The sequence below is a fragment of the Oncorhynchus keta genome, chromosome 15 (genome assembly GCF_023373465.1).
Source record: "Oncorhynchus keta strain PuntledgeMale-10-30-2019 chromosome 15, Oket_V2, whole genome shotgun sequence".
NCBI lineage: Eukaryota > Metazoa > Chordata > Actinopteri > Salmoniformes > Salmonidae > Oncorhynchus > Oncorhynchus keta.
The window spans coordinates 38,350,770-38,365,117 of record NC_068435.1 but is presented as its reverse complement, the minus strand read 5'-3'; the positions used below and the strand labels follow the sequence as shown (position 1 = coordinate 38,365,117).

Sequence of the window (14,348 nt, the reverse complement as noted above, 5' to 3'; positions counted from 1 at the left end):
CCCAAGTTCTCTCACGTCACCCCGCTCCTCCGCTCTCTCCACTGGCTTCCAGTTGAAGCTCGCATCCGCTACAAGACCATGGTGCTTGCCTACGGAGCTGTGAGGGGAACGGCACCTCAGTACCTCCAGGCTCTGATCAGGCCCTACACCCAAACAAGGGCACTGCGTTCATCCACCTCTGGCCTGCTCGCCTCCCTACCACTGAGGAAGTACAGTTCCCGCTCAGCCCAGCCAAAACTGTTCGCTGCTCTGGCCCCCCAATGGTGGAACAAACTCCCTCACGACGCCAGGACAGCGGAGTCAATCACCACCTTCCGGAGACACCTGAAACCCCACCTCTTTAAGGGATACCTAGGATAGGATAAGTAATCCTTCTCACCCCCCTAAAAGATTTAGATGCAATATTGTAAAGTGGCTGTTCCACTGGTTGTAATAAGGTGAATGCACCAATTTGTAAGTCGCTCTGGATAAGAGCGTCTGCTAAATGACTTAAATGTAATGTAAATGTAAATGTCTGTAAAAAGAGGGGCAATCTGTACACCTCTGATTGGATAGAGAGAAGCTTTCTCCGTTCACTCGATTCATACTTCACCCGATCACTTCACATCGCACTTCGTACAGTTTTCACATGCAACAACTGTAGTTTAGACCACAACAACAAACAACTGTTCTAGGTCGATCCAAAAAGAGTTATATTGCCTCCATATATGGCACCCCTAAAGGTTCTGTACATACACTGAAAAAAATATGAACGCAACATGTAAAGTGATGGTCCCATGTTTCAAGAGCTGAAATAAAAGATCCCAGAAATTTTCGTTATGCACAAAAAATGTATTTAGCTCAAATTTGGTGCAAAAAATACCAAAACTATAGACCGCAACAACTGAACCACACACCTACTTGCCAAAAAAACTGACAACTACTGACCACAATTACTGAACACACTTACTTACCAAAACTACTGACCACAATGAAAAAAATGACTGACCACTCAACTACTGCTGCTCACCACTACTGACTAGGGATGGGCATTTGAAATGATTTCACTATTAGAATAATAAAACAAAATAAAAACAGATTCCACAAAAATAATTTTAAAGAACTTTAGCAAGCCCCACAACTTCCCTTGTAAAGTTACCAACTAGTTAATATTATTATTAGGTGTGCTTGCTGAAGTCAAAGCACAACTCTAGATTTCTTACATACTCTTCATGTTATTATTTGGTTACTTTAGCCCGCTCTAGAGCTTCAATTATTAACAAAAAAACAAATTCCAAATGTCCAGACTGCTCCAACTCGGATTGCTTGAGTAGATACTTCAAGGCATTTATACTTTTTGAACTATAAAAATATTTAAATGAGCTCCCAAAGCATTTCAAATTGCGATATTTTCTTTACAAAAATGTATATTTCCCAGTTGTCAGGGTCACATCCAAATGTAGGGGAATGTATATGATTAAATATGAAACTATTTGTGAGAAGATGAAATGTGATGTTAGTCTTCTAAATGAGAAAACGTTTTTTTCATGTAAACGTTGGCTAGCTAAGCTCATGCGTAGAAACAAGTAATCGGGTCTAATGGTTGTCTCTGGCCAAAATGAACAAGTAATCGGGTCTAATGGTTGTCTCTGGCCGAAATGAACAAGTAATCGGGTCTATTCCGCAACAAAGCCTCCTTCACTCACGCTGCCAAGCTTACCCTAGTAAAACTGACTATCCTACCGATCCTCGATTTCGGCGATGTCATCTACAAAATTGCTACCAACACTCTACTCAGCAAACTGGATGTAGTTTATCACAGTGCCATCCGTTTTGTCACTAAAGCACCTTATACTACCCACCACTGCGACTTGTATGCTCTAGTCGGCTGGCCCTCGCTACATACTCGTCGCCAGACCCACTGGCTCCAGGTCATCTACAAGGCCATGCTAGGTAAAGCTCCGCCTTATCTCAGTTCACTGGTCACGATGGCAACACCCATCCGTAGCACGCGCTCCAGCAGGTGTATCTCACTGATCATCCCTAAAGCCGCCGCCTTTCGTTCCAGTACTCTGCTGCCTGTGACTGGAACGAATTGCAAAAATCGCTGAAGTTGGAGACTTTTATCTCCCTCACCAACTTCAAACATCAGCTATCTGAGCAGCTAACTGATCGCTGCAGCTGTACATAGTCTATTGGTAAATAGCCCACCCATTTTCACCTACCTCATCCCCACAGTTTTTATTTATTTACTTTTCTGCTCTTTTGCACACCAATATCTCTACCTGTACATGATCATCTGATCATTTATCACGCCAGTGTTAATCTGCAATATTGTAATTATTCGCCTACCTCCTCATGCCTTTTGCACACATTGTATATAGACTCCCCTTTTTTTCCCCTACTGTGTTATTGACTTGTTAATTGTTTACTCCATGTGTAACTCTTGTCTTGTCTGTTCACACTGCTATGCTTTATCTTGGCCAGGTCGCAGTTGCAAATGAGAACTTGTTCTCAACTAGCCTACCTGGTTAAATAAAGGTGAAATAAAAATAAATAAAATGGTTGTCTCTGCACGAAATGAACATGTGCAGGCTGTCAAATCAAAGGGCATTCCTTCGAACTAAAGTTGTTTTTGACAAAAAATGAAAAGGTGTCAGTTTGTCACGTTCACAAGGTTGAAGTAATAACATTCCTTAATACTTAAGGAAAATAGTTATAGGACAACGGGGGCAGTAGGGAGAAATGTGGTGGTGTTTTTGGCTTACAGTAACGTTATACTATGCTGTTGTGTAGAATACTATCATTATGTGATCTTGAAGACATTGGTACAACTTTGATCTAACTTTATTAAATGAACACCATTCGCATGAGTCGTCTGTTCTCTACGCGCCCGCTGTCAACCGACCCAAAACACAAGTACACACCCCCCCCCCGCGGCAAGCAAACTCACTAAATGGTCAGGCAATAGAGTGAGCATGAATAGCCATTAAGCAAATTTGACAGTCATTCCCTCATTCATGTCCATTGGGCTGTTATTTTGAGACCGAAACAATTTGTCACATTACCATGCATTGTCCCTCTCATTAGACACTTTACATACAATGTCACTTTTAAAAGCCATATACACATGAGTGCAGGAGGAGGTGGGGAGAGGGGGAGACTGGCCACCCAGCTGCTTCTGGCATAGACTTCCTATGGGATTGACGCACGTTGAGAAAGTGGTCTGGGAGTGGTTTGAGTGGAGCGGGTAAAACGGAAAACAAGCTGTTATTGGCAGAGAGGTTTGGAACGCATTCTGATTGCTCTTAACTCATTTACCACCTGGTGATGTCACCAGGCAGGCCAAACCTCCACCCCAACAAAACAGTCAGAAACTTCAGGCAGTCCTTTCAAACAGCTCTTATCAAAAGTGGACTGCACTGGGCCTTTAAATGCAACAAAAACACAATACATTTTTGTAGGGTTCAGACAAACATAAATATTGCTTAGGCATACATGTGCAGAAAACACAAGCGATAATTACAGCATCTGGCTAAAAGATGAGAAAAGTTGTGTAAATACACAATCCATATTTTCTATAATGGTTCGATACAGTTTTAAGGGAACTTCGGACATCTCAGTGTTCGCAACGATATCCACTTGTGTTTGTAGCTCCGAGGTTCTACGCTGCCCTAGCCTGCTTTGAACACTGAGGGACCGAGTTGCAGTACCTTTGCCGATCACCAGACCACACTTGTCAGCGGGTATTGTGTAGGTGACCTCCTGCAGTCCCCCTGGTGAGCCCATGCCCCAGTCCCCGCGGCCTCGTCCCCTTCCTCTTGGTCCTCCAGAGCCCCCAAAGCCATCGCGCTCCTGCTCCAATCACACATAAGATAACTTTATTATCCCCATGGGGAACTTTTAATTGCAGCTCTTTTCATACATTAAAACATGTCATCAAGCGAAGACAATGGACATTAAGACAATTACAGACAATAAATACAATGAGAATATAAAAGTTAATGAGCGATTCATAATGATAAAACATTCAAACCTCTTACATACAGCAAGGAGACCCTCACCAGCTCGTACAGGTATTATACCCCGGAGCATAACCCAAGCATGGAGTGGAATTATTTTACAATGTCCTTGTGATATATCACAGGTCAAATATTTGAATATATCCGATAATGTATCTTATCAATCCTGTTAATTGCAAACGTGTACTTTTGCTTGAGGTCGTCTGCACTTACAAAGAACCAAACGTATGACTAATCTGTTAGCTGTATTTGACCAGGAGTAGCAGTACTTATTTGCAGATCTAAATGGTAATTGTCTTGGCCACCTGAGCGATACACGCCAGAAAACAAGCAACATGGGACGAGTCCAAAATGGCACACTATTACCTACACGGGGCACTACTTTTGACCTGAGCCTTATGGTCGCATGTCAAAAGTAGTGCACTATGTAGGGAATAGGCCGTCATTTGGGACACACACACATAGGTCGAGACGCAGCATGGGGAAAAATAAATTGACTGGAAAATAAGGATCACGAGTGGTATGTGTGCTTGCTTGGTGTGTGTTCTGTGCCAAGTGTGTGTGTTTGCTGGCGGTGGTGCGTTTGTGTGTACATTCTACTTCTAAGGAAAGTGTGTGTTCTGTGCAGTGTGCATGTGTTCTTTGCTCTGAGTGTTTACTGGAGCGGTATTTGTTTGTTCTGGGTGTGTGTGTACCTGTGCTGTTTGGATGAGCTCGTTGATGAGATGGACAGCATGCTGACACCTGTCTGGTTGGCCCATCACTTGGGCGATGCGCTCTGGGCTGATGCCATCATCTGGAGGTGGGAGTAGGAAGTAGAGCACTAAGCCAACAGTGGTGACTGAAAGCAGGACTGTGTTCAGTTAGATTCAACGTTTGCATGACAGTTTGTACTGAACGGCACGTTTCCCCAAAACGGTGCCATTCTTCAACAGCCTTTGAAGTTCATTTGCTTCCGCTTGGTGGGTTTAGTTTATTAGTTTCCCCATTAGCTACTGCACATGGAGCAGCTACTCTTCCTGGGGTCCACAACTGGTGGGTGATAAATATGAATGTGACCATTTTACATCTCAAAACTTGTGCAGCACACTACAAGCTGATCACCTTCTGGAATACCATAATCAAAGCTTATCAACTGGTCGTTCAGTTTCCCTTTGTCATTTTGAATACGGCACACACCGACACAAAGAATCAAAGTCCTCTTTCCACATACATACTTGGTTATGGTATGATAAGAAACAGGGAAAACTGCATTCCCCCGATATAATTACATCGCTACAATGAAGAGAAACCCTCCTCCATATGACATACAGTATGTAAAAAGAAACGTTCGACACGCACCTGGTTTGAATTGGATCCTCACTCCAGAATCAGCCTGGATCTTCTTGATCATCTCGCCACTCCTGCCGATGATGATCCCCACTGCGAACCTGGGCACAGCTACCTATAGGGAGGGAAAAGGTCAGAAGCACGTGAGCTCAAACATCAAGGGTGTGTTTAAAAAGACACCCTAGTCAGGGGATGTGAAATTCCCTAGTCATCTGGTGCATGCACATTGCATTCTTACATCCAAAGTACTTCCGCCTAATCTTGACGCAAAGTCGTTGCGGCTGCTGCGGAAGTCTCCCTGGTCTTTGTCGCGGATGATCTCGATCACCAACTCCCGAGCTTGCTATGGGGAGAAGAAAGTGATATTCACGTGACGATGTGCACCATGGCAGTCAATGGTCCCCGTCATGCAGCAGCCTGACAGTAGTTGCCCTGTATAACGTTAGTCAGGCCTCCCGTCTCACCTGGACCTTGTAGGGATCCCCAGTGATTCTCAGGGGTTTGTCCGCCCCGGTGGGCATGGGGCCATCCTGGATCATCATCATCTTCACTCCTATTCTCTCCTGACACACACAAACACACACAGTAAACACCTAGTAGAGCCCATTCCTGAATGCCAAGACTCCCACATCAATGTCTTCTGTTTCCCTCTATGACACTCAAAAGCCATACAAGGCCCATAAGAACACAGGGTGACAAATCCACACAGAATGAAATGAATTGATTGTCTATAGATCATACACAAAGATTGCTTAATCATTATGCCTGGTCTTTCAAATACCTTTCAATCACTTCAAAGCATACTTCCTTCAGACTGAACATTTTCTCTGTTATTTATAACTTTTGAGATGATGGCAATAAGGCCAGCATGTAATTATTATTATTTTTTAATCAAATGAATTTCCTAAAATAGACAATCAATCGGGTTGATGGTCCATGTTACACTATCTTCAGAAAATCTATGTTCGAGAGTTCAAATGACTAGACAGGAATGCAATGCATTTTGCAAAATAGCGAGGCTCTTCTGTTGCAGAGATGGTAAAAACGTTTCCTATTTTAATAGGCTTTGGAACTTGAAAAGATTAGTCTAGAGCCCTCGCTATAGGCTGCTGCTTTTAGATCGCTCTGACAGAATGAACCAAACCACCTTCTTGGGTAGACAATATTTTAATAGGCTTTGGAACTTGAAAAGATTAGTCTAGAGCCCTCGCTATAGGCTGCTGCTTTTAGATCTCTCTGACAGAATGAACCAAACCACCTTCTTGGGTAGACAATATTTTAATAGGCTTTGGAACTTGAAAAGATTAGTCTAGAGCCCTCGCTATAGGCTGCTGCTTTTAGATCTCTCTGACAGAATGAACCAAACCACCTTCTTGGGTAGCCAATATGAACTCCATGTAAAAATGTAACTATAAAATGTGAACTTGAGAAATATTGCTTTGCAATTTGACTGTGTGACCTCCCCAACCCTCTTCTCCAATTGGTATGGTGGCTTGCCCAGTAAGGTAGTTTCACAAAAGTTGCTCCTCCAGAAATATTAGTGACTACCGCTGACTAGGGCTGTGGCGGTCACAACATTTGGTCAGCCGGTGATTGTGAAACAAATAACCGTCATTCTCACGGTAACTGACCATTAACATAAACACATTTAGCATCTCCTGGTTTCCACACTTAGCCTACAAGCCATCGATGCAGACCGTTGGAACATCTACATTTTAAAAAGTCTAATACATACATCATTTATTTTAGACAGGTCTAAAGGAACACGATATGAAGAAAATGTAGTCTACTTCAGAAAACAAAACAGCATACTCTGACTTGTCCTTATGTTAGGTCCTGATCTGGCTATGCCAAATACTGTGGGCTACACTATTTCATTTAGCAGATAAGATTTGCATAGAATTCCCGTGGCATTATTTTATAGTATGAAGAATATAGCTGATCAAAGTTGAATAAAATAGAAAGGATATTTTCTCCACACAATCTGAGGGAGTGAGCACATGCAGCTATTCTGTGTTGAGTGGTTAACAATGGAATGGGTCCTCCTATATGCTTAATTTAGAGTTATTAATGTAACTTTAGTTGTTCTACAAACATTGAGCTATATGTTTAGATTTTTAATATATTTTAAAGGCTGCATGATGAGACTAATGATGATTTGAAAAAAGTAGAATGAAAGGCATGAACTCTGCTTTGTTTCTTTGTGCAGGCTGTACACACTTCATCAGTCTCTCATTCACAATTTGACAAGCACTTGATAATGCCTCGAATTTCACAGCATCACCTTGGTGTGGCCGTAACGCATCCTAAAAGAATCCATGCCTTTTGCAACCAGTGGCCGTTGTGCCCTTGGCCCCTAGAGCTGCGTTGTGCCCTTGGCCCCTAGAGCTGCGTTGTGCCCTTGGCCCCTAGAGCTGCGTTGTGCCCTTGGCCCCGAGTGCTGCATGTTCCGAAGAACCTCTCACTCACATCTCCATCAACTGATCGGGTCTTTCTAACAGGCTGAAGACCGCCACAGAGACGCAACTGTGTGCTTCCTTATCCAATTCAGAGGTGCATATTGAAGATATTGGAAGAACTGTCTCCACCTTTACTTTGTATGCCAACAAGATGAGTAGGCCTAACGAACAGCAAAAGCACTAGCCTATGACAATCTTATTATCCTCCCATAGTACAAATGTTGACCTATTCTATGAGAAATAAATATTCCAAACAGAGTCTGGGTTTGTGGGATGCGATAGATCCCAAATTAATACAACCACTAGCATAAAAAAAAGTTTTTACGCAATGTGGCTGACGCAACAGATCAGAACGTTTAGCTTTAAATGTTGATAAACTATTAGGCTATTTATTTGTGTCCATTATAAGCGCTTATCTTCTTAAAGATAAGAATTGCGCTTAATATTAGGAAAGTTGAGAAATAAATATAGTAGGCCTAGCCTACAGAAAGTTGATGCGATCCCACTCTTTTTACGAGGCCTTCACGCAATTGCATAGCCTATATAAATATTGTGCAACATGAGCTCATGGGCTCTCATGAAGTGTTTGATTAGATTTTCGCTTAAATTTGTATTGATGTCCGAGTGATTAGAGGGACAATAGAGTGCTGAGTACCAGGTAGTTAGCAAGTTTGGTAGGCTACCAATGACCAGCAGCAGCATCAGAGCTTGGAGAAGACTAATTACCGTGACTAAACAGTGATATGGACTTTGACTGTCTTCATAACTCCGCCGGTGTGGTGGAATACGGTCACTGCAACAGCTCTACCACTGACGCAGAGTGAAGTAGGGTGCATACGGAGAAACAACAATACTGTGGGCCTTCTGTCCATGAGGGAACAAAGGAAAATAGTGAACATCATAATTACTTGATACTTACAAAGACTGTAGAAACTGTGATTGCTTGTCTTGAAGTATTTATGGTTGTGAAAAAAATTGCAGTGCAGGCCTAGTAGCAATAGTGGTATTGGTAGTGCTGCATCAGTAATGGTAGTAATACGGATAGTTGTGGCATTATTATAGAGGATTAGTATGGTAGGCTAGAGCAGTGGTTCCCAAACCTTTTGTAGTCCAGTACTCCTTCAAATATTCAACCTCCAGCTGCGTACCCTCTCTAGCACCGAGGTCAGAGCACTCTCTTTTGTTTTTTTGCCATCATTGTAAGCCTGCCACACACACACTATACAATACATTTATTAAACATAAGAATGAGTGTGAGTTTTTGTCACAACACGGCTCATGGGAAGTGACAAAGAGCTCTTATAGGACCAGGGCACAAATACAAATATAATAATAATAATCAATAATCATTTTGATCTTTATTTAGCCATTTGTACATATATTTGTTAATAGAAAATTGTGAATATCTCAACACGGGTTAATGAGAAGGGTGTGCTTGAAAGCATTCACATAACTCTGCAATGTTGAGATGTATTGTATCTTAAATCATTTTCCACACAAAGTCTGTGCCTGATTTCAAGGAGAGGGACTCTAACCCGGAAGCTTATAGGAAATCCTGCTACGCCCTCCGGCGAACCATCAAACAGGCAAGGCGTCAATACAGGACTAAGATCAAATCGTATTACACCGGCTCTGACACCCGTCGGATGTGACAGGGCTTGCAAACCATTACAGACGACAAGGGGAAGCACAGCAGAGAGCTGCCCAGTGACACGAGACTAACAGACGAGCTAAACTACTTACAAACACTGAAACATGCATGAGAGCACCAGCTGTTCCCGAAGACTGTGTGATCCGCAGCCGATGTGAGTAAGACCTTTGTATTTATTATGGATCCCCATTAGCCGCTGCCAAAACAACAGCTACTCTTCCTGGGGTCCAGCAAAATTAAGGCAGTTTAAACAGTTTTAAAATATTACAATACATTCACAACACACTGTGTGCCCTCAGGCCCCATCTCCACTACTACCACATATCTACAGTACTAAATCGATGTGTATGTATAGTGCGTATGTTATTGTGTGTGTGTGTATGCATGTCTGTGCCAATGTTTGTGTTGCTTCACAGTCCCCGCTGTTCCATAAGGTGTTTTTTTAATCTAATTTTACTGCTTGCATCAGTTACTTGATGTGGAATAGAGTTCCATGGCTCTATGTAGTACTGCGTGCCTCCCATAGTCCTTTCTGGACTTGGGGACTGTGAAGAGACTTTGTGGCATGTCTTGTGGGGTATGCATGGGTGTCCGAGCTGTGTACCCGTAGTTCAGACAGACAGCCCGGAGCATTCAACATGTCAATACCTCTCATAAATAAAAGTAGTGATGCAGTCAATCTCTCCTCCACTTTCAGCCAGGAGAGATTGACATGGTTATTATTAATATTAGCTCTCGGTGTACATCCAAGGGCCAGCCGTGCTGCCCTGTTCTGAGCCAAGTCCTTTTTTGTGGCACCTGACCACACGACTGAACTGTAGTCAAGGTGCGACAAAATTAGGGCGCTAGGACCTGCTTTGTTGATAGTGTTGTTAAGGCAGAGCATCGCTTTATTATAGACAGACTTCTCCCCATCTTAGCTGCTACTGCATTAATATGTTTTGATCATGACAGTTTACAATCTAGTGTTGTTCCAAGCAGTTTAGTCATTTTTAACTTGCTCAATTTCCACATGATGTATTTCAAGATTTAGTTGAGGTTTAGGGTTTAGTGAATGTTTTGTTTAAACAGGTCAACATTCACAAGGCCGTAGGGCCAGACAGATTACGAGGACGTGTACTGCGAGCATGCGCTGACCAACTGGCAAGTGTCTTCACTGACATTTTCAACCTCTCCCTGTCAGAGTCTGTAATACCAACATGTTTCAAGCAGACCACAATAGTCCCTGTGCCCAAGAACACTAAGGTTACCTGCCGCAGGTTCAGAGCTTCAAGTTCCTTGGTGTCCACGTCACCAACTAACATGGTCCAAGCACACCATGACAGTCGTGTATATTTGGCATGGGTCCTCAATCCTCAAAAGGTTCAACAGCTGCATCATCGAGAGCATGGTTGCATCACTGCCTGGTATGGCAACTGCCCTGGCCTCTGACCGCAAGGCACTACAGAGGGTAGTGCGAACGGCCCAGTACATCACTGGGGCCAAGCTTCCTGCCATCCAGGACCTCCATACCAGGCAGTGTCAGAGGAAGGCCCATAAAACTGTCAAAGACTCCAGCCAACCTAGTCATAGACTGATCTCTCTGCTACCGCACAGCAAGTGGTACCGGAGCGCCAAGTCTAGGTCCAAGAGGCTTCTAAACAGCTTCTACCCCCAAGCCATACGACTCCTGAACATATGTGTCAAATGGCTAACAAACAATGTGCAGTGCCTCCCTCAACCACCCTTCACACCACTGCTACTCTTTGTTGTCATCTGTGCATAGTCACTAATAACTCTACCTAGGATGTACATACTACCTTGAATAACCAGGTGCATTGACTCTGTATCGGTACCCCCCCCCCCCTGTATTGTCTCGCTGTTGATATTTCACCGCTGCTCCTTAATTACTTGTTTGTTGTTTTTATCTCTTATTTGTATCTGTATTTTTTGAAAATGCATTGTTGGTTAGGGGCTCGTAAGTTAGCATTTCACTGTAAGGTCTACAGTCGTGCCCAAAAGTTTTGAGAATGACACAAATATTAATTTCCACAAAGTTTGCTGCTTCAGTGTCTTTAGATATTGCCAAATGGTACTATGGAATACTGAAGCATAATTACAAGCATAAGTGTCAATGTCTTGATTGATTCAGAGTCAATATTTGCAGTGTTGACCCTTCTTTTTCAAGACCTCTGCAATCCACCATGGCATGCTGTCATTTAACTTCTGGGCCACATCATGACTGATGGCAGCCCATTCTTGCATCATCAATGCTTAGAGTTTGTCAGTATTTGTTTTTTTTTGTTTGTCCACAAGCCTCTTGAGGATTGACCACAAGTTCTCAATAGGTCTGGGGAGTTTCCTGGCCATGGACCCAAAATATTGATGTTTTGTTCCCCGAGCCACTTAGTTATCACTTTTGCCTTATGGCATTGTTAGTCACCAAACTGTTCCTGGATGGTTGGGAGAAGATGCTCTCGGAGGATGTGTTGGTACCATTCTCAACATTTTTTGAAAAGGCTGTTGTGCAGCAACTCACTGCCTTCCTGAAGACAAACAATGTATACGAAATGCTTCAGTCTGGTTTTAGACCCCATCATAGCACTGAGACTGCACTTGTGAAGGTGGTAAATTACCTTTTAATGGCATCAGACCGAGGCTCTGCATCTGTCCTCATGCTCCTAGACCTTACTGCTGCTTTTGATACCATTGATCACCACATTCTTTTGGAGAGATTGGAAACCCAAATTGGTCTACACGGACAAGTTCTGGCCTGGTTTAGATCTTATCTGTTGGAAATATATCAGTTTGTCTCTGAATGGTTTGTCCTCTGACAAATCAACTGTAAATTTCGGTGTTCCTCAAGGTTCAGTTTTAGGACCACTATTGTTTTCACTATATATTTTACCTCTTGGGGATGTCATTCAAAAACATAATGTTAACTTTCACTGCTATGCGGATGACACACAGCTGTACATTTCAATGAAACATGGTGAAGCCCCAAAATTGCCCTCGCTAGAAACATGTGTTTCAGACATAAGGAAGTGGATGGCTGCAAACATTCTACTTTTAAACTCAGACAAAACAGAGATGCTTGTTCTAGGTCCCAAGAAACAAAGAGATCTTCTGTTGAATCTGACAATCAATCTTAATGGTTGTACAGTCGGCTCAAATAAAACTGTGAAGGACCTCGGCGTTACTCTGGAACTTGATCTCTCTTTTGAAGAACATATCAATACTGTTTTAAGGACCATTTTTTTCCATCTACGTAACATTGCAAAAATCAGAAACTTTCTGTCCAAAAATGCAGAAAAATTAATCCATGCTTTTGTCACTTCTAGGTTAGACTACTGCAATGCTCTACTTTCCAGCTACCCGGATAAAGTAATAAATAAACTTCAGTTGGTGCTAAATACGGCTGCTAGAATCCTGACTAGAACCAAATAATTGATCATATTACTCCAGTGCTAGCCTCCCTACACTGGCTTCCTGTCAAGGCAAGGGCAGATTTCAAGGTTTTACTGCTAACCTACAAAGCATTACATGGGTTTGCTCCTACCTATCTCTCTGATTTGGTCCTGCCGTACATACCTACACGTACGCTACGGTCACAAGACACAGGCCTCCTAATTGTCCCTAGAAATTTCTAAGCAAACAACTGGAGACAGGGCTTTCTCCTATAGAGCTCAATTTTTATGGAATGGTCTGCCTACCCATGTGAGAGACGCAGACTGGGTCTCAACCTTTAAGTCTTTACTGAAGACTAATCTCTTCAGTGGGTCATATGATTGAGTGTAGTCTGGCCCAGGAGTGTGAAAGTGAACGGAAAGGCTCTGGAGCAACGAACTGCCCTTGCTGTCTCTGCCTGGCCGGTTCCCCTCTTTCCACTGGGATTCTCTGCCTCTAACCCTATTACAGGGGCTGAGTCACTGGCTCTTTCATACCGTCCCTGGGTGGGGTGCGTCACTTGAGTGGGTTGAGTCACTGATGTGATCTCTCTGTCTGGGTTGGCGCCCCCCTTGGGTTGTGCCGTGGCAGGGATCTTTGTGGGCTATACTCAGCCTTGTCTCAGGATGATAAGTTGGTGGTTGAAGATATCCCTCTAGTGCTGTGGGGGCTGTGCTTTGGCAAAGTGGGTGGGGTTATATCCTTCCTGTTTGGCCCTGTCCGGGGGTGTCCTCGGATGGGGCCACAGTGTCTCCTGACCCCTCCTGTCTTAGCCACCAGTATTTATGCTGCAGTAGTTTGTGTCGGGGGCTAGGGTCAGTTTGTTATATCTGGAGTACTTCTCCTGTCCTATCCGGTGTCCTGTGTGAATTTAAGTATGCTCTCTTCAATTCTCTCTTTCTTTCTCTCTCTCGGAGGACCTGAGCCCTAGGGCCATGCCTCAGGACTACCTGACATGATGACGCCTTGCTGTCCCCAGTCCACCTGGCCGTGCTGCTGCTCCAGCTTCAACTGTTCTGCCTGTGATTATTATTATTTGACCATGCTGGTCATTTATGAACATTTGAACATCTTGGCCATGTTCTGTTATAATCTCCACCCAGCACAGCCAGAAGAGGACTGGCCACCCCTCAGCCTGGTTCCTCTCTAGGTTTCTTCCTAGATTCTGGCCTTTCTAGGGAGTTTTTCCTAGCCACCGTGCTTCTACACCTGCATTGCTTGCAGTTTGGGGTTTTAGGCTGGGTTTCTGTACAGCACTTTGAGATATAAGCTGATGTACGAAGGGCTATATAAATACATTTGATATGATTTGATTTATTCATGGCTGTGTTCTTAGGCAAACTTGTGAGTGAGCCCACTCCCTTGGCTGAGAAGCAACCCCACACATGAATGGTCTCAGGATGCTTTACTTTTGACATGACATAGGACTGATGGTAGCGCTCACCTTGTCTTCTCCGGACAAGCTTTTTTCCCCAGATGCCC

The 14,348-nt window shown here is 43.4% G+C and overlaps 1 protein-coding gene across 6 annotated transcripts in view; it reads right to left on the bottom strand.

The window, feature by feature from the left end:
• The window catches only part of LOC118394889 (far upstream element-binding protein 3-like), an 89,689-nt gene that overhangs the window by 56,565 nt on the left and 18,776 nt on the right, over positions 1–14,348 (bottom strand). For all 6 annotated transcript variants that reach the window (XM_052463993.1, XM_052463992.1, XM_052463991.1 and 3 more), the window contains exons 8-12: positions 5,795–5,893; positions 5,569–5,673; positions 5,343–5,445; positions 4,697–4,797; positions 3,693–3,834 (exon numbers count right to left, since the gene is read on the bottom strand). In XM_052463993.1, coding sequence (XP_052319953.1) covers positions 3,693–3,834; positions 4,697–4,797; positions 5,343–5,445; positions 5,569–5,673; positions 5,795–5,893 — 550 coding nt within the window. The remainder of the gene's footprint in view (positions 1–3,692; positions 3,835–4,696; positions 4,798–5,342; positions 5,446–5,568; positions 5,674–5,794; positions 5,894–14,348) is intronic.